This window comes from Mesoplodon densirostris, chromosome 10 (assembly GCF_025265405.1).
Source record: "Mesoplodon densirostris isolate mMesDen1 chromosome 10, mMesDen1 primary haplotype, whole genome shotgun sequence".
NCBI lineage: Eukaryota > Metazoa > Chordata > Mammalia > Artiodactyla > Ziphiidae > Mesoplodon > Mesoplodon densirostris.
The window spans coordinates 105437937-105456363 of NC_082670.1; the positions used below are offsets into that span (position 1 = coordinate 105437937).

Below are 18427 nucleotides of genomic sequence, written 5' to 3' on the forward strand. Positions count from 1 at the left end.
CCTCCAGTGGCTCCCTAGAGATTTGACATAAAATCCTAACTAACTCCTCAGCTTGGTCTGAAAGGCTGCGAATGATCTGGCTCCTGCCCACCTCTCTGACCTCACTTCCTCCTATACTTGTTCCCACCTCAGGACCTTTGCACTTGCTGTTCCCTCTGTCTGAGGAGCTCTTCCTGCAAAACTTTGCCCAGCTGCCTCCTTTTCCTCTGTTCAGGTCTTAGCCCAAATGTCTCTTCCTCAAAAAAGGCCCTCCCTGAGTAACATGGCTAAAGTTGCCCCTCCACACCCAGGCACTCTCTGTGCCCTCACCCCCTTTTCTGTATAGCTCTTATTTTCCTTATCTAATCACTGACTTCCTTAATGCTCACATCCTCCATTAGAATGTATGGTCCCCAAGGGGCAGAGGCTGTCTGTGTCTAGTCCCCTGCTGTGTCCCTGTCCAGAAATGCATTGTCCACTATGGTAGCCACTAGCTGTAGATGGCTCTTTAAAGTTAATTAAAAGTAAATAGAATTAAGTATTCCATTCCTCAATCATACTAAGTCACATTTCATTTAAGCCACATTTCAAGTGCTCAATAGCCACATGTGACTGATGGCCACCATAATGGACAGTGCAGATGTATAAAATCTCCGACACTGCAGAAAGTTCTGTTGCACAGTGCTACTCTAGAGCCCAGGAACCCATAGTAACTGGTACCCAAGAAGTGTGTTATAAAATAAAGATTAATTTTATCCCTATCTTATGGGTGAGAAGAACATAGCTCAGAGAGGTTGTGTCATTATCCCAAGTCCACACAGCCAGGAAGCAGCCTGGCAGGGATTTGAACCCAGGGTTGTCTTGCACATGCGACTCACTTTCCCAAGAGCCAGCAGCCTCCTGGCTGTTTGGAGAAGTTCTGCCACTCTCCTCGTCCTCCTACAGATTCTTCCACCCTGAGCTTGTGCCTACCTGGGGAGGAACTGTGCACAGCTTCATTCTGGGTAAGAACTGTTGCCCAGTCTGGGGTCAGTCCTGATTCCATCCCAGATTCACTGGCCGTGTGACCTACAGCAAGTCCCTTTGCCTCTCTGGGCATCAGCTGTGTAGCTATAAAATGAGGAAACTGGCCGTGATGTCCTGAGGGTTGGAGGTGGCAGGCAGGAGGCCTGGGGCGATAGGGTATACTCCATATCCTGTCTGGCTTAGGGGTGGGCCGCATGGGGAGCAGGGTGGGGGTGGAAAGTGCTTTGGTTGGCTTGACCTACAATAGCAGCTCCTGTTCCTTGAATGCCTACAGATGAGAAAGCTGAGGCTTAGAGAGGTCAAGTAACTTGGCTAAGGCCTCACAGTAGCAGAACTGACGGAGGTGCGGTTCGAACCTGAGACTCTCTGTTACCATGCCTATGTCTCGCGAGCAGGGTTGAGGCCCACAGGAATCATAGGGAGAGGCTGTCCGGTGATAGGTGGTGAGCTTCCCGTCTGTGGGAGTGTGCAAGCCAGTGATGGGCCGTCTGCAGAGCTGGCGCCGGGCCGAGACCACAGAGCTCCTGGCGGGCCCCTCCCGCCTCCCGCAGCGGCGGCCAAGGCAGAGGCGAGCGCTGCGCCGCGGGGCGGGGCGGGGCGGGGCGGGGGCGGCTATTTCTGTTAGCTGAGCGCAGCCCGCGTGCGGCGGGGGAGGGGGCCGCGCCGCCATCTTCCTTCCCGTCGGCGGCCCCGCGGCGCAGCCACCATGAGCACCGCCGCTTTCCACATCTCCAGCCTCCTGGAGAAGATGACGTCCAGCGACAAGGACTTCAGGTGCGCCCGCTGCCCGGTCCCCGCCTCTCCGCCCCGCCCTGAACCCCCGGCCTTCCCCTCCCGGAGCGCCGGCCCTCCCCCGGGACCCTGCAGCCCCCGTCTCTGCTCCCCGCAGCGGGCTCCACTCCTCCCCACGAGACGCCCCCTCCCCGCCTTTGCGCCCGGCGGAAGCTCGGGCTGCGTTCTCCGCGGGTTGCTTGCCCTGTCCTCTCCGGGACTCCAGCCCAGCTGCGTCTCCCACCGTGCAAACTTCAGCCCCTGCCTGCCGTCCCGCGTCTGAGCCGCAGCTTGCCCCTCTGCACGCTTCCTCTGCCTCTCCTCTCTCCACTTATGGCCAGCCCACATCTCTCCCCGCATTTGATGGGCCCTGGCCCTCCTCTTCAACCCCCACTGAAGCCCTCGGCCTCGCCTTGGGGATCCCAGCGCGTGCCTCTTTTTCTCTGCATTGAAACCCGCTCCCCTCCCAGGACTACAAACCCCAGGGCTGACTTTTTCACTCGTACCCTCAGCTCTGGTCTCTTCTGAACATCACCCCAGGCCTCCTCCCCGCACTTCATAGGGACACCCTTTCCCCGCCTCCCGGCTTTGCTCTGACACCACCTGAGGGAGGGGGCTGGGCTGAGTGGCGTAGCAGACAGAGGTAGGTGATGGTTCTGGTGGGGGCTTATAGGTTTTGAGGGCCACTCCCTTTCTGACCCAGTCCCCTCCTCCTCAGGGGAAACTGAGGCCCAGAGAGGGAAAAGGATTGGTCCATAATCACACAGCCAGTTTTGGACCCTCTGAGCTGAAAGGAGTCCTCAGAGAGGATATAGCCCGTTGAACATTCTGTCACTTTACCCCCCCCCCCTCCATTTTACAGATAGGGAGAGTGAGGCTCAGAGGCGAGAAGGGCCCAGGTGCAGTCACAAAGCTAGGAAGTGGAGAATCGAGGTGCACAGCCAGGTCAGTCTTAACACAGAGGATGAGATCTCAGCAAGGCCCCCTGACAGGTGAGGATACCCAGGCCCTGCCCTCCTGGTCTGACCCCTGCCTTCGGCAATTTATTCCTCAACACTGCTCAAGAGCCCCCGCTTTAGTAGAGCCTCTGAGCCACAGTCCTGGGTTCAGATCCTGCCTCCGGCCGCTTACTGGTTGTGTGACTGCGGATAAGCTGCTTCACCCCTCTGAGCCTCAGCTTCTGTTTCTGTGAAATGAGGATAATAACAGAACCCACCTCGAGGGTTGGTGTGAAGATGAAATGAGTTAATACATGCGGGATGCTTAGATTAGTGCCTGGCACCAGGTAAGCACTTAATAGATTCACTGTTGTGATTTTGGGCTCATCAGAAATCTGCCAGTCCCCTCCCCTGTCTGGGCCTTTACCTGGAAGTTCTTTGTCTGCCCCCTTCACCAGGCTAGCTTCTACTCAGTTGTCACCTCTTTGGGATGCCTCCTGATACCCAGGCAGGGTTAGGCATCTCCCCTGGCCCATATTTCTGCTGCATAACTTTTTTAAAAAATTAATTAATTAATTAATTTTCACTGTGTTGGGTCTTCATTTCTGTGCGAGGGCTTTCTCTAGTTGTGGCAAGCGGGGGCCACTCACTATCGCGGCCTCTCTTGTTGCGGAGCACAGGCTCCAGACGCGCAGGCTCAGTAGTTGTGGCTCACGGGCCTAGTTGCTCTGCGGCATGTGGGATCCTCCCAGACCAGGGTTCGAACCTGTGTCCCCTGCATTAGCAGGCAGATTCTCAACCACTGCGCCACCAGGGAAGCCCATGCTGCATAATTTTTTAAGTCTGGAGACCCAGAGCTCCTGGACCTCTGGACTGTGCACTCTCCTTTTGTGTCCAGAGCATGTTCTGGGTACACAGTTGGTGCTCAGTGAATGTTTTCTGTGTCCCAGGCTCCCTGCTGTCCAGTGTAATCTCATTCAGTCTTCCTGTCTGCCTGGGTGGTAGTGATTGTTCTTCCTGTTCTCCAGAGGCTTGGAGAGGTGAAGTGACTTGCCCAAGGTCACACAGCCAGCCATTTGACAAGGGGATTTGCACCACTGTCTGGGCCCTCAGGTCCAGGCTCCAGGAGAGGGAATTGGCCCTGCCAACTGGAGCCTGAGAAGCCCTTCCAGTCTGCTCTGCCAGCGGCCCTGAGAACACTTAAAACCACCCCAAGCATATGAGGATGGTGTCTATTTTTAAAGTCCAAATACCAGGGGGGCTGGATCCCGCTGACCAGCTGTCCAGGCACCCATGTGGCTGAGTATTTCAGTTGAGTCGCCTCTAGGGTTTCTCTGGAATGAAACTGAGACTGTGTCCTCTAGCTCCTGGAGGTGGACGGTGCCTGCAAGTCGGGGTCCCAGGCAGGTGGAGGAAGCCTTCGATCCCTGTTGTTCTGGGCCCGCACTCTGTGGGCAGGCGGCTGCTCTTCTCGCACTCAGATTTCCACAGTGAAATGGGTAAATTGAGGGGTCTTGCAGGAATTCCTACATCATTTCTTGAAAACATAGTAGTATTGGTTGAGGAGCCAGGAGACCTGACCAGTGTGCTGATTCTTTTCCCAACTTGCTGTGTGATACTGGGTGGTTCATGCAACCTCTCTGAGCCTAGTTGCCTCATCTGACTCATGCCAAAAGCTGCTTGTCCTGTTAAAACCTTCCAAAGGTGTTACGAAGTGGGGCAAAGAAAATTCCCATTTTATAAATGGAAAAATTGAGGCTGAGAGAGAAGTCAGTTGTTCAAGGTCACCCAGGTGATAAGTATATGGCCAGTATATTTACTTAAAGCCAAACTTCGGTGCCCACGCTCTTATTTACCAAATGATACCCTTTCCTGTATACGCCCCCTTTACGACCACCACACACATATACACATATATGTGAGAGCTGAGTGTTTGCAGGAACTCGCGTGTCACAAGTGCTGGGGAGTATTTCAGAAGAATTAGTTTCTGAGTTTGGACTTCCACACAGCTGGTTGGCTCTGAGCCCTGTTAGGGGCTGGTCCTAACCCTCCTTCCCCTTCTGCCCTTACCCTGCCCCCTCAGGGCCTCTTTGAACCTGTTGTTTGCTGGGCCTGGAGTCCCAGAGATGAACTGACAGGCCTCTGTGAGTTCACAGTTTAACAGGGGAGACACTGGTATCCAAGCTTGCAGCGCAGTGTGAGAGATGCTATCATGGAGGGATGCAGAGTATATGAGAGGGTCCTATGCAGGGGGACCAAGTGTGTTTGGAGATTGTGCGTGGAGGATAGGGCAGGGTGATGAGAGGCGTCTTCCCTGAGACTAGGACATTTGAGCTGGGCCCTTGACAGGTGAATGGGAGTTCAGTAGGTGGAGAAGAAAGAGAGAGACAGGAGGCCCATCTTGGGCAAAGGAGTACATTCCTTGGGTTGCCAGGCTGAGCTGGGTCTCCATGGACTGCAGCAGAAACTCAGCTTCAGGGCCCTGCCTGCCTTCTCTGAACATCCCTTCAGCTGGACAGACTTAGGAGTGCATGTGGCTACCCCTGGCCTTGTCCTGGCTCAGATCCAAACCTCATCCTTCATCTTACTTTGGCTGCTTGTCCTGAGGTGGCCAGGCCCGCAGGTGGGCATGGTCAGTCCTGCCACCCGCTCCTTGCCTCCAACCCAGCCTCCTTTCTTCTCTCAGGCTTGAGGCTTATCCCAGCTGTTAAAAATAAACAGCTATGACACCGACAAGTGCCCTCCTGCCTAAGGGGCCCTAGGGGCCACTGTGACATCCAGCAGCAGGTCTGAGCCTGCAAAGATGAGGCTGGAATCCCACTGTGACCGACTTTGCCATAGCAGGCTTGGTGGGGCGGCGGGAGCGGGTTCTTGGTGGACTCGCTCAAGCTAGAAAGCAAGGCTGGTGTGAAGAGGCCTGGTTGGGGAGCAAAAGCTGGACGCTTTCTTTGGGGCCGCCACTCTCTGATGCGGACTTCACAGCATCTCTCCTCTCTGCTGTCAGGTGCCTGCAGGAGCCAATAAACGGGTGCAGTGGGCCTGGGGAGAACCTGCTGACCTGGGGAGTGTGCATCTACCTACAGAGGGCAGCCGCCACTGCCTCGAGCCAGTTCTAGTCACCAGAGACTGTTGGCCCAGATGTATTAAAATATTCTGTTTTCAAGAGAATCTGGAAATCAGTACTTTTATGTCAACTCTTCTAATTTTTAAATGTCAATAAATAATTCAAATTTTCGAAAAACATTTGCCAGGTGGACACAGCCGAGGGCGGCCAGTTTAAGACGGCTCTCCCCTCCTGACCTTGGCAGGAATGGTGCTCCATGTTGCTACAGCAGCCCCAGCTCTCCGTGACCTTCCAGCTCAGACTCCACTGCAGTTTCAAATGCCGGGGACAGGGCATCCGGCCACACGGATCTGCCCAGCTGTGAGTGGGTGGTCCTTGACACTGATGCCCACCCTGGGTCTGCGAGCTGTGGCTGGGGACTGCTCAGCCATTGCCATCTATGTCTAAGATATGCCCGTTGCCCGTCAACCTGGCCTGGGGCGTTAGTTCTCAGAGTGTGGTCCCCGCCCCTCAGCCTCATCCGGGAACTTGGTAGAAATGCATAATTTGGGGCCCCAGCTCAGACTTTCTGATTCAGAAACCCTGGGGCCCAGCAGCATTTAGCAGGCCCTGCAGGTGATTCTGATGCTGGCTACGGTTTGAGACCCGAACCCGCTGGTGTGAGGGCAGGGCTGAGTGATTCTTTGAGGTGGGGTGGGCTGGGTGGGGCTAGTCCCCCTCTACCTGTCAGGTAGAGAGGCTTCCTGCTGATACCTGACTTGGTTGCAAGGTTTGTGTTCGACCTAGCCCGAATGAGACGCGAATGACGTGACATTATAATCATGGGGGGACACTTACTGAGTGCCCACTGTATGCTAAGCACACCCCATACATTGTCTTCTTTTATCTTCCATACAGCCCCACAAGGCAGGTACCGTTCTCATCCCCACTTTTCAGACAGGTTAAATAAGGCTCAGAGAGGTGAAGTTCACATTTGCATAAATGGCAGAATCAGGAGCCACGTGCTTTGGAGGTCCTAAGCCTTTAGCTGGGATGCTGTGTCTGAGTCTGCCACCTTGGGCCAGTCGGTATCTCACACACGTGTCGCCTTATGGTAGCCCAACTGTGCCCACGGCCCAGATAATCTATTGCCCCTGACTGCCCCTGACCCTTTGTATCAAGGTCTGCTTCTGGGGAACTCTGAGGTATTGCCCAAATCACCGGGGCCTAGGAGCTGCTCGGCAATCCTCCTCCATCCTCCCTGCCCAGGTTCATGGCCACCAGTGACCTGATGTCAGAGCTGCAGAAGGACTCCATCCAGCTGGATGAGGACAGCGAGCGCAAGGTGGTAAAGATGCTTCTCAGGCTTCTGGAGGACAAGAACGGGGAGGTGCAGAACCTGGCGGTCAAGTGGTGAGTGTCGACCCTGGTGGTGATGGGAGGGTCCCTGACCCTTTGCGGTACAGCCTCTGAGAGAAGAATTGCTGAGCAGCTCTTGGAGCCCCAGTGGAGCTGGACAGTGACTTGGTCTAGGCTCCCCCAGAAGTACACCCCGTGGCAAGGATTCAAGTGTAAGTTTACTAGGAAAGAGATCCCAGGAAACTAGGTAGGGGGGTAGAGAAGTGAGGTAGGGAAGGAAGAAAAGCAGTAAAGCATCAAGCAAGTTTCTCCTGTGGGTGAGTGGAGCTTACCCCTGCTGGGGATCCCTGGCACACAGTGTAGGACACGCACCTTGGAGTGTTCCCACCTGCCAGCTTTCCTTGGTTGAGGGCTGCTCCTGGGGCAGGTGGAGGGTTATGCATTCCTTGGCATCTCCAACCAGGGACAACCCTCAGGCACAGATGCAGGTGCTGGCAGCTGGAAGGTCAGGCTGGCATGCACAGGAGTGGTGGGGGTGAAAGAACGCGGCGGGGGTGGGCGCGTTTGCCGTAGGCATCATGAGGTGTGGTTCTGAGACCTTTGCCAGTTAACCCCCAGAGCTGAAAAAAGCAAGATGGGGTATGTGCAGGGCATGTGTGTGTGTGGCGGGGTAAGCAGGGGACTGAGGAATGGCGGAGGTCAACAGAATTGGGGCACTGCCTCTCAAACAGTACTCTGTGGGCTGGATCCAGGTGTTCTGGGTGGGTAGTGAATTTCAACTTGATCCCAAGCACAGAGGAATTCAGTAAAGAGTTTCATGCAGGAACAAGGCGTGCTCAGGTTTGTGGTCTGGGACCATCCCTCTAACGGTGGAATTGAGATCAGGTGGACTGGTTTCCTACTAGCAGAAGCAATAACCCCTTTTTATAACACGTAGTCTGAAATACTCTTTTCTTATCACGAAATGAAATTCATGCATAATAGAACCTGCCTTTACACATGATTACAAAACAGTTTATATAATGCCTTAAACCGGAGCATAAAGGAGAAATAGGAGGAACGTTGTTGTTGGTAAAATAGTATGTGTTTCACCGTGTAAATACTCAGGCACGTTGACGGTAGACGTGTAATGAAGTCATGAGAAGCCTGCACCTGAGGTAGGCTCGCCGAGGCAGGAAGCAGGTGGAGACAGGTGGGAAGCTGGGGACTCTGCACAGGCGGCATTGTTCTTACGAGATTTTCTGAAATGGTGACCATGTCCTGGTAAAGTTTCCCAGGAAAATAAAGTACAGTCTTCCTTCGAGTTACCTGATAACTACATTTTTGGAAATTTTAGAGTATATTAAAATATTAATATTTTAATATATTAAAATAGTGCAGAAAAGTACTTTGTGTTTATATGTAAAATGAAATCAGGTTTTGGACTCAGATAATTATAGAAAGGCTTTTTACCTGTATGAATGCCCAGTGGGATGTTAGAAACTCCAGCAGGACATGGAACATGGTTTTGCAATATTGTCTTTCTATCATCCCCGACCTCCCCTCGTCCCCTCAATAAAAGCCAGAAGTGCTATCTCATTAGTTATGATGAGCATAACTAATAGAAGGCCCCCCCAGTAAATATCCAAAACGCCCCTCAGGGCAGAATCACCCCTACTGAGAACCAGCGCTATAAAAGGTAGAGTGGAAAGACCTGTGATTACTTAGAGAAAGAAGTCAAGAGTTTGCAAAGTGGTGTGCACTGCGGCCACCTGGGACCCTTGTTTAAACTGTGTGCTCCCCACCCAGGGATTCTAATTCAGGAGGGGGCTGGGGCAGGCAGATGAGGATGTAGCACCCGGGGATCTGCATTCTAATGTGCACTGTCATCTGAGAACCACTCTTTTAGGTCAGAGGTTCTCAGCCTTGCTGCATGTTAGAATCACCTGGGGAATTTAAAAAACTCCCCAGCTCCAGGTCACACCTGAAACCAATTAACCGAGGCACTCTGGGGCTGGCACCTGGGTAACAATTTCTTAAAAGGCCCCAGGTGATGGCAATGCACAGATAAGGCTGAGAAGCAGTGTGTCTGGTACAGTTTTTAAACTTTCACGTGCATTCGCATCACCTGGGGGTTTTGTTGAGGCACAGATTCCAGTTCCGTAGCTCTCGGGTAGGACCTGAGCTGCTGCACCTCTGCATCTCCAGGTAGTGCTGATGATGCTGACCTGTGACCACACTTGGAGAAGCAAGCCCCTAAGGCAGAAGTTATCAAAGTGTGGTCCCTGGACCATCAGCACCTACTGCGAACTTGCCAGAAATGTAAATTCTCAAGCCCCACCTTGACCCCTTAAGTCTGAAAATCTGGGGTGGGGCCCAACAGTCTGTGGTGTGTGTGTGTGTGTGTGTGTTTTTTTTTTTTTTGGTTGCGTTGGGTCTTCGTTGCTTCATGCGGGCTTTTTTTTCTAGCTGTGGCGAGCAGGGGCTACTCTTCGTTTACGGCGCGTGGGCTTCTCATTGCAGTAGCTTCTCTTGTTGTGGAGCACGGGCTCAGTAGTTGTGGCTCGCAGGCTCTAGAGCGCAGGCTTGATAGTTGTGGCGCACGGGCTTAGTTGCTCCGCGGCGTGTGGGATCTTCCCGGACCAGGGCTCGAACCGTGTCCCCTGCATTGGCAGGTGGATTCTTAACCACTGTGCCACCAGGGAAGTCCCACAGTCTGTGTTTTAACAAGTCCTTTAGGGGATTCTGATACACGCGCAAGTTTGAGAACCCTACTCTTGGGCATTCCTTGGTTTCCAGCTGAGGTTACTGGGTTCTATGGTTTGACCATATACTGAGATGTAAAACCCAAGAGGAGATGCAGGTTTGGGAGGTGCCAGGAGTGATGTTGGCATACCCAGAGGGTACCTCTCTTTCTGGCAAAATAGGAAGTCCCCTGTTGATCTGGGGCCTTTTCCTCAGCACATGTGGCCCCACAGACGTGAGGGGATATAAGGGGCAGCCCGACTCGGGCTGAGCCTTGGCTTTTGGACCTCCTCCTTCCCTCCATACTCAGCTTGGGTCCTCTGGTGGGCAAAGTGAAGGAGTACCAGGTGGAGACCATCGTGGATGCCCTCTGTGCCAACATGCGGTCAGACAAGGAGCAACTCCGAGACATCGCTGGCATCGGCCTCAAGACCGTCCTGTCGGAGCTCCCCCCTGCAGCCACAGGTACTCAGGTCTTAGGGACTCGGTGCTATTGCTATTTGTCCTAGTTTATGACTGAAGAACCTGAGGCTCAGCGAGGTGAAAGGACTTACCCAAGGTCAGCCAGCTAATAAGTGGCAGAGACTTCAGACCCAGATCTGTTAAACTTCATGGCTCTGTTTCAGGGATGCTTTTAGCTGCAAGTAACAAAGTCTAACTAATGGCAGCTTGATGAAGAAGGGGGTTGCTTTTCTCACATAACTCTGAAGGGATCAGCCACTCCATTTTTACAGCCATTCACTCAGCAGCTCAATTAGGACAGAGCTGAAGTCTCTGCCCATGTCTCTTGCCCTTTATAAGAAAAGCACGTTTCCCCAGAAGACTTTGACCTGTATCTCACTGGCCAGCACATGGTCACCTGGCCTCTCCAAGCAGCAAAGGAGTCTAGGAAAGAAGTGCTTAACTTTTCCCACCTCCCCATTGGAAGGCAGAGGGCAGAGGGGTCAGGTGTGGGGTGAGCCGCCAGCAGGTCCGCCCTTGGCTCTTTCGCTCCCCAGCTGTTTCCTTTAGTTTGGTGTGACTCCGCGTCAAACCTTGGACCACACCAGCCCTGGCTTCCCTGGTCAGTAGGATTTGGGGGATGTGGGCTCAGGAACACAACCAGAGCAAAGGCCGACCACAGGTGGAGGCCAGCTCTGGGCCTCACCGCACCTACCTTGTGCCCTGTGCAGGCTCCGGCCTGGCCACCAGTGTGTGCCGGAAGATCACAGGCCAGCTCACCAGTGCCATCGCCCAGCAGGAGGACGTGGCTGTGCAGCTGGAAGCCCTGGACATCCTCTCTGACATGCTGAGCAGGTGCGGGAGGCCACCCTGGGCACGGAGGACAGGGGGGCAGGGAGGGTCTCAAATTCACAGAGCCAGAGCTTACTGTACACCAGGCCCTGCGCTAGGGCTCTTGAATCGTACCAGCAGTGTCCCAGGAGAACTCGTTTGTCACCATTTTATGGGCTCTGAGAGGTGATGTGGCCTGTTTGCAGTCACAGTGAGTAAATGGCAGAACCTAGGAGTTGAATTCAGGTCTCTCCATAGCTGGAGCCCATGTGTGTTCATCCTCTCCCTCGGCCCTTCTTTCTCTTTTTTTTCTTCTCTTGGATTAGTATAGCTGGGCCTTTGTTTTACATTGCACTACACATTTTTAAAGTATTCATTCATTCAGCCTCTCAAGATTTGATCACCTACTGGAAAAATGTCAGGTGCCGGACTAGTTCTGGGAACATGGAGTTGGCTGGGTCTTGGCGGCCCCTAAGGAAAAGCTCACAGACACATAAATCTGTGAATAGAGTAAGAACAACAATACAGCTAAGAGCAGGGCCCATAGGAGCTCAGAGGAGGAGCCCTTAACCTAGCTGGGGGGTGGGGAACCTTCCTAGAGAGGGTCCAGCCAGCTGAGCCTTCAAGGGTGGGCAGGACTTGGCCAAGCGTGGATGAGCATAAGGGGGACCTTGGATGGGGGACCTGCCTTCGGCCCAGAGGGCAAAGACCAGAGAGACATGAGGTCCTGGGGGTTGTGCAAGGCAGTCATGGGGTGTCATGAGGAGGGGCTGGTGTGGAGAGATGAGGGCTGGGAGGGTGGGGCAGTTGACTAAAGATTCTACTGAAAGTGTGAGGGGCTCACGGAGGGGTTCATTCCTCAAGCAGGCATGAGGAATGCCCTGGGTGTATTTGTGTGTTTTAGACTGCTCTTTCTATGTGCAGAGTGCACGGAAGATGGGAGGGGGTTGAATGGGCAGGGAGACTGCTTAGAAGGCTTCTGCAGGCAGGTGAATTCAGGTTGTATTTAGGAGGTGGACTCCACAGCGCTTGGAGTGGATGAGAGGCAAAGACTCGAGGCTGACACCCAGGGGTCTGGCTTTCCTAGCTGTGGGCACAGACACAGGGCCACTGGCCGTGTAGGTGCGCTCCAGGAGCAGTGTCGGGGGTGGGGGGCGTGATGGTTTCCGTTTGGAACATGTTGAATTTGAGGTGCCTGGGAGGTACCCACTCAACCAAAAACTCCATAGGGCAGGACTGAGGGCCAGAGTCCGTCTTGCTCTCCCGAGTTTCCAGCCCAGGCCCTGTCACATAGTAGGTGAACACATAAATAAATGAAACCCAGGAGAGAGGTCTGGGCTGGACAGAGAGATATGGGAGGGTGAGGTCAATGTGTTGGTGTGGAGTGAGAGAAGAAAAGGTTTCAGGACACACATGGGACAGGAAAAGCACAGGCCTGGTTTGAAGGTGGGATAGAAGCTGCTGCAGGGGCTGCGTTCTATCTGTGCAGAAACCATTCTCTGGTGTTCCCTCTTGCCTTGAGCCTGGAGCTCAGCTTATCTAAAGGGCACTGGGGAGCCACTGAAGGAGTTAGGCAGAGGCACACTTCCGATCACTCTGGCCTCAGTGATGGGGAGAGTGAGGGCCCTCGGGTTGTCATAATGGGGGAGGCGGCCAGGAGCCCATGGGGAAATGGGAAGTGCCTGGCCCAGGCTGCCCGCCGGGTGGGCCTCGCACGACACACCTTCCTTCCGGCGCTCCAGGCTGGGCGCCCCGCTGGGCGCCTTCCACGCCAGCCTCCTGCACTGTCTGCTGCCGCAGCTGAGCAGTCCGCGCCTGGCCGTGCGCAAGCGGGCCGTTGGGGCGCTCGGCCACCTGGCGGCCGCCTGCAGCACCGACCTCTTTGTCGAGCTTGCGGACCACCTGCTGGACCGGCTGCCCGGCCCACGCGCGCCCGCCAGCCCCGCGGCGATCCGCACCCTGATCCAGTGCCTGGGCAGCGTTGGCCGCCAGGCAGGCCACCGCCTCGGTAAGGGGGCGGGGCCCCACGGGGATCCCGGGAGAGGGGCGGGACCTGGGCTGAGGGGGTGGGGCCCGGGTGAGCCACCTCTTCGGGTAGGGGGCGTGGTTGAGGTGGGGAGGGGCGGGGGCGGTGCTGAAGCGCCTGAAGAGGAAGAGTGGGCTCGAGAGGCAGCCAGGTGGGCCCGGAGCTCAGCCTGCTTCTGAGCCCTACCCAGAGGCTCGCGAGGGTAATTACAAGTCATGCCTCCAAAGGGATGATGTATGTACAGTAAACTGCACCACTTAAAGTGTACAATTCAGTGTGTTTTGACCTTTTCGCGCACTTGTGAAACTACCACCGCAATCAAGATGCAGAACATTTCCATCGCCCCCAAAAGTTTCCTTGTGCCTCTTTGCAGTCCATCCACCCTCTGCCCCACCCTAGGCAACCACTGACCTGCTTTCTGTCACCAGAGATGAGTTTTGTAGAAGTGGAATCCTGCAATCAGTTTTGAATTTATTCTCAAACACCTTGGAGTTAGTTCGGGCTAGAACAGGGCAGTGTAGTAGAGTGGCCACGGTCTGCCCTCCCTCCCCTCTGGCTCTCTCACTGCAGGGGACCTTAAAAGCACACATGGAGGCCCCAGCCTGCAGTCCATACTCTGTCCACATCCCCCCAGACAGCAGCCACCCTCGGGAGCATGGACCTGGGCAAGAGAACTGCACAGGACGGGACAGGGTTCAGGGTGGGGAAGGATACGGCTGGAGAAGAGCTAGGGTAGAATCCATATAAAGCCCGGGGGGCAGTGGGGGGGCCCCTCTTGCCTGGTTTGTAAGGGCAGTGCCTGCCTCCCCACTTTCCTTGCCCAGGTCTACAACCTAGTGCAGGAAATAAGGCAAGAACATGAGTAATAGTTTCAACAACAGATGCTACTTATTGAGTGCCTGCTTCGTGCCAGGACCTGGGTGGAGATGTTTATCTGAATCTTATAGTTAATCTTGACAAACTCTCTGGCTGGTAGGCATTGTTATCTCTACCGTGAAGATGAGTGGTCTGAGGTTAAAGAACGTTGCGATGTGCCCAAGGTCCCATAGCTTATAGGGCGCTGAGTCAGGGCTAGAACCCACATCTGCTTGACTCTGAAGCCTCTGAGTAACTTTGCAGTGGCCAGGGCTGCAGGTGCAGGCACAGGCTGAATGCTGTGGGCTGGGGGAGCCCCGGAGATGGTCTGGCCTCCTCACCTTGCGTCACTGACCCACCTGGCCCTGCAGGGGCCCATCTGGACCGACTGGTGCCCCTGGTGGAGGAGTTCTGCAACCTGGATGATGATGAGCTTCGGGAGTCCTGCCTCCAGGCCTTTGAGGCCTTCCTGAGGAAGTAGGTGTAACAGGGGTGCTGGAAAACGGGGGCCCCGGGGTTTCTTTGAGAAGTTGGTGGGGATGGCGTGGGGCCAGGATGCTGGCCTCAAAGCAGTCAGGTCTCAGGACTCACCACTGGGCCCCATCCCCAACCCTGTCCTGCCTGGGTCCAGCAGAGCCTCCCGCATCCCACCCCACAGGTGCCCCAAGGAGATGGGCCCCCACGTGCCCAGCGTGACCAGCCTCTGCCTCCAGTACATAAAGCACGACCCCAACTATAACTACGACAGTGACGGGGAAGAGGAGCAGATGGAGACGGAGGACAGTGAGTTCAGTGAGCAGGGTGAGTGGTCAACTTGTCCTTGGGCTGGTGGGTGGAAATGGGTGCAGCCTTCCCGGGAATCCCCCAGCCAAAGACAGGGGCCACATTTGGTGGCCCCATCCTGATCTCAGCTCTTCCTCAGGCCCCAGCCCTGCCCTTGGAAATCTGGATCCTCTGTGGTGCACACACACTCTGATTGCAGAGATCACAAGACAGTAGTAATTGCTGTTGTTTATTGAGCATCTCCTCATGTCCTCTGTGCTATTTTTAAAAAATATTTATTTGTTTATTTTTGGCTGTGTCAGGTCTTAGTTGTGACACGCGGGATCTTTCGCTGTGGCGTGCGGGCTTCTCTCTAGTTGTAGCGCACGGGCGGGCTTTTCTCTAGTTGTGGCACGCGGGCTTAGTTGCCCTACGGCATGTGAGATCTTAGTTCCCCGACCAGGGATCGAATCCACGTCCCCCGCTTTGGAAGGTGGATTCTTAACCACTGTACTAGCAGGGAAGTCCCGTAAGTACTCTCTTATTTCATGTTCCTTATAATGACCCTAAGAAACCGGGTATTTATTATCATCCCCATATTTCAGACAAGGAGACTGAGACTTAATGAGGAGAGATTTGCCTGACGTAACACAGCTAGGAAGTGGCGTAGCTGGGACCTGGAGCCATGTTTGCTAGACTCACCCACCTCGTGCTGCCATCTCTGTACCCTTTTAGTTACGGCTTCCAAGAACCATTGCTTTAACCCAGCAGAGTGAAGCTCTAGTGGTGGAATGATTGGCACTGACAGGGCGAGATACCTGGATGGGGGATGGACTCAATGGCTGCTTTCCTTCTGTGCCTGTGGGCCTGTCTGTCACTCAGAGGGAAGGCCCTGGGCCCTGGAGGCATTGATGGAGGTGAAGACCTTAGGTCCTGATGGGTACTCAGAGCGAGATGCGGTGGTAGGAGATGAGATCAGACAAGCATTTTGGGCTCAAATGCCCGGCCAAGGAGATTGGGCATTTTCTTGTTAGTAACAGGGAGCTCTGGATGTTTCTTCACGGGTGACATAGGGTGGAGATAACAAACAAGGGTCCATCAGAGGGGACACATCTGCTAAGCTGACAAGACACATCTGGGGGACCATCCATCTGGCCCACTATGGCTTGTCCAGATGCAGTGCTCTGAGAGTCTGAGTTCTCTGCAGAGCAGTGTGGGTAGGAACATGCTGGCCTTTGAGCCTGTGCCTGGGGGTGTCCCTAGGGAGGACCGTCCCCCTCTGAGCCTCATGTGTGTCTCCCCAGGTGTATGAGTTGGCTTTGTGGGCCTCATTCATCTCTGCTGTTTCTAGCTGTGTGTCCTCAGGAGCGTCTTCATCCTCTCTGAGCCTTATATGTATCATCTGTAAAAGGGGGCTCAAGACATCTTCATTCTTGAGGCATGGTGAAGACTTGAGCTCTGACCTCTTGGGGGAGCTTGGAGAGTGGGAGAGCCGCACAAACACAGCTTTTCCTTACTGTTAGTCCTGCTTGGAAGCCGGAATCAGGACCCTGTCTGGGGCAGGGGAGCTATCACCTTTCCCTTCTGAAATCCCAGTAAATGAAACATCACGCAGCCAGTCCTGAAACCAAAGGATGGGTCTTGTGCCCCAAATGGATTCCCTAAATCCTCACTGGAAGCTTGGGAGTCAGTTTTTCCCTGGTGTAGTCAAAACAACCAAGAGTCTGGAGGCAGCGGGAGGACCCTGGCGTACCTCCAGCTGGTTCCCTGCTTGACGCCACCCCTAGCACACAGCAGGTGTTCATTAACCGGTAGTGACCATGGAAAGGTGAGGCCCCGGCGGAGCCCTCCTCACTGCCCCCTCAGTCCTGGGAGACCGCCCTGGGTGGTGCGCAGGGCTCCATGGGTGTCTGGTTCCCGCCCCAGAGAGCGAGGACGAGTACAGCGACGATGATGACGTGAGCTGGAAGGTGCGCCGGGCAGCGGCCAAGTGCCTGGCGGCCCTGATCAGCTCTCGGCCCGACCAGCTGCCCAACTTCCACTGCACCCTGGCGCCCGTGCTCATCCGCCGCTTCAGGGAACGCGAGGAGAACGTCAGGGCCGACGTGTTCGGGGCTTACATCGTGCTGCTGCGGCAGACGCGGCCCCCGAAGGGATGGCTGCAGGCCGTGGAGGAGCCCACCCAGTCGGGCAGCAACCTCCAGATGCTGCGAGGACAGGTGTGCCTGCCTGCCCCTCCCCCTGCCCCTCCCTCCTGCTCACAACCCTTCCCTCCTCCATCTCCCCACCCTCCCACCGCCCCCCATCTCTCCACCCACTGGATTGTGCGTACTGAGCACCTGCTGTGTGCCCGGCCCTGCGTATGAAGTGGCGGGGCACAACAGGGGGCGAGACAGATGAAGTCCCTGCCCCTGGACCACACAGTCTCGGGCAGATAGCCAACAGCACGAGTAGGGTTCCAGGCCACAGCAAGGGGGTTCAGTTTTATTCTAAGAGGGTAGACGTCACGGGAGAGGAATTATGGGATTCCACTCACATTTGAAAAAGCTCACTCTGGCTGCTGTGTGGGGAATGGATTGTAACGGGCTGGAGGCCACTGCAGCTGTGCAGGTGAAAGGGCTTGGTGCCTTGGGCAGGGGGCAGGGGGACAGGAGGTCGGACTTGAGAGATAGTTTTGGGGTTTGCAGATGGATGTGAAAGGCAAGGGACAGGGAGGTGTCATGTGAGTTCCGGGCTCTGGCTAAAAATAGTGCAGTCCCTGAGATGGTGGAGGGTGGAGCAGGGGCATGTCTAGAGTTCTGTTCTGGACATTTATGTTCGAAGCCCTCGTTGGATGCCGGAGTAGAGATGTCTGGCGGGCAGTCGGCACACAAGTCTCGTGTCAGAGATGTAGATCTAGGAGTCATTGCTTCAGGGGAATCCTCAGCTCGGAAGTGGATGAGCTCACTGGGGAGGGAATGTAGCTGGAGGAGGGAAGAGGGCCCCGGCGCTTCACCCTCACCAAGTGTAGGAGTGAGAACCACACTGCCCCGTGACCTTGAGCAAGTTACTTCAACTCTGTGCCTGTTTCCCGTCTGTCAGCTGGGCACAGGACTAGTACCCACCTCAGAAGGTGAGTGTGGAATCAGGTGCCTGGTACAGAGCAAGTGATGGGAAGCTTGGGGTGGAATGATCCTCTCCACTCTGGGGGTGCTCCATGGGCAGGTGCCCGGGCAGAGTCCCCCAGTAGTGGGTGGGGTGTGGAGGTTCCTGGGTAGTCACTGACCTCCCCCCCTCCATCCACAGGTGCCTCTTGTGATTAAGGCCCTGCAGAGGCAGCTGAAAGATCGGAGTGTCAGGGCCCGCCAGGGTTGCTTCAGCCTCCTCACCGAGCTGGCAGGCGTCCTCCCGGGCAGCCTGGCAGAGCACATGCCCGTGCTGGTAGCAGGTAGGATGGACTGGAACCCCGTGTCTGCTGTTCTGGGCTTCTTCCTGAACCCAGCCCCCAGCCCCCAATCCCTGAGAGTGCCCCTGTTCAGCAACCTACAGTGGCTCCCCACTGCCAGCAGTGAAAACAGGGCCGGGGTGCAGGCCCTATGTCCTGTTTAAATAGGTTTCCTGGCCTGTGTCCTCAGCCCTGGCCCCGGCCAAGCCCTGACCTCATAGTATCTGCTGCATGAGAGCCCAGGTGCC

At 55.1% G+C, this 18427-nt stretch overlaps 1 protein-coding gene across 4 annotated transcripts in view; it reads left to right on the forward strand.

Moving 5' to 3' along the window:
• Positions 1-1655: 1655 nt before the first annotated feature.
• The window catches only part of CAND2 (cullin associated and neddylation dissociated 2 (putative)), a 28439-nt gene continuing 11667 nt past the window's right edge, over positions 1656-18427 (forward strand). For 2 of the 4 annotated variants that reach the window (XM_060111169.1, XM_060111171.1), the window contains exons 1-9: positions 1656-1779; positions 7027-7170; positions 10151-10305; positions 11013-11136; positions 12855-13120; positions 14365-14470; positions 14652-14794; positions 16682-16974; positions 18041-18182. In XM_060111169.1, coding sequence (XP_059967152.1) covers positions 1712-1779; positions 7027-7170; positions 10151-10305; positions 11013-11136; positions 12855-13120; positions 14365-14470; positions 14652-14794; positions 16682-16974; positions 18041-18182 — 1441 coding nt within the window. In that variant the 5' untranslated portion in view covers positions 1656-1711. Of the gene's footprint in view, positions 1780-2397; positions 2420-6022; positions 6139-7026; positions 7171-10150; positions 10306-11012; positions 11137-12854; positions 13121-14364; positions 14471-14651; positions 14795-16681; positions 16975-18040; positions 18183-18427 lie in introns of those variants that run through there. The other 2 variants (XM_060111170.1, XM_060111172.1) reach the window with 2 other exon arrangements.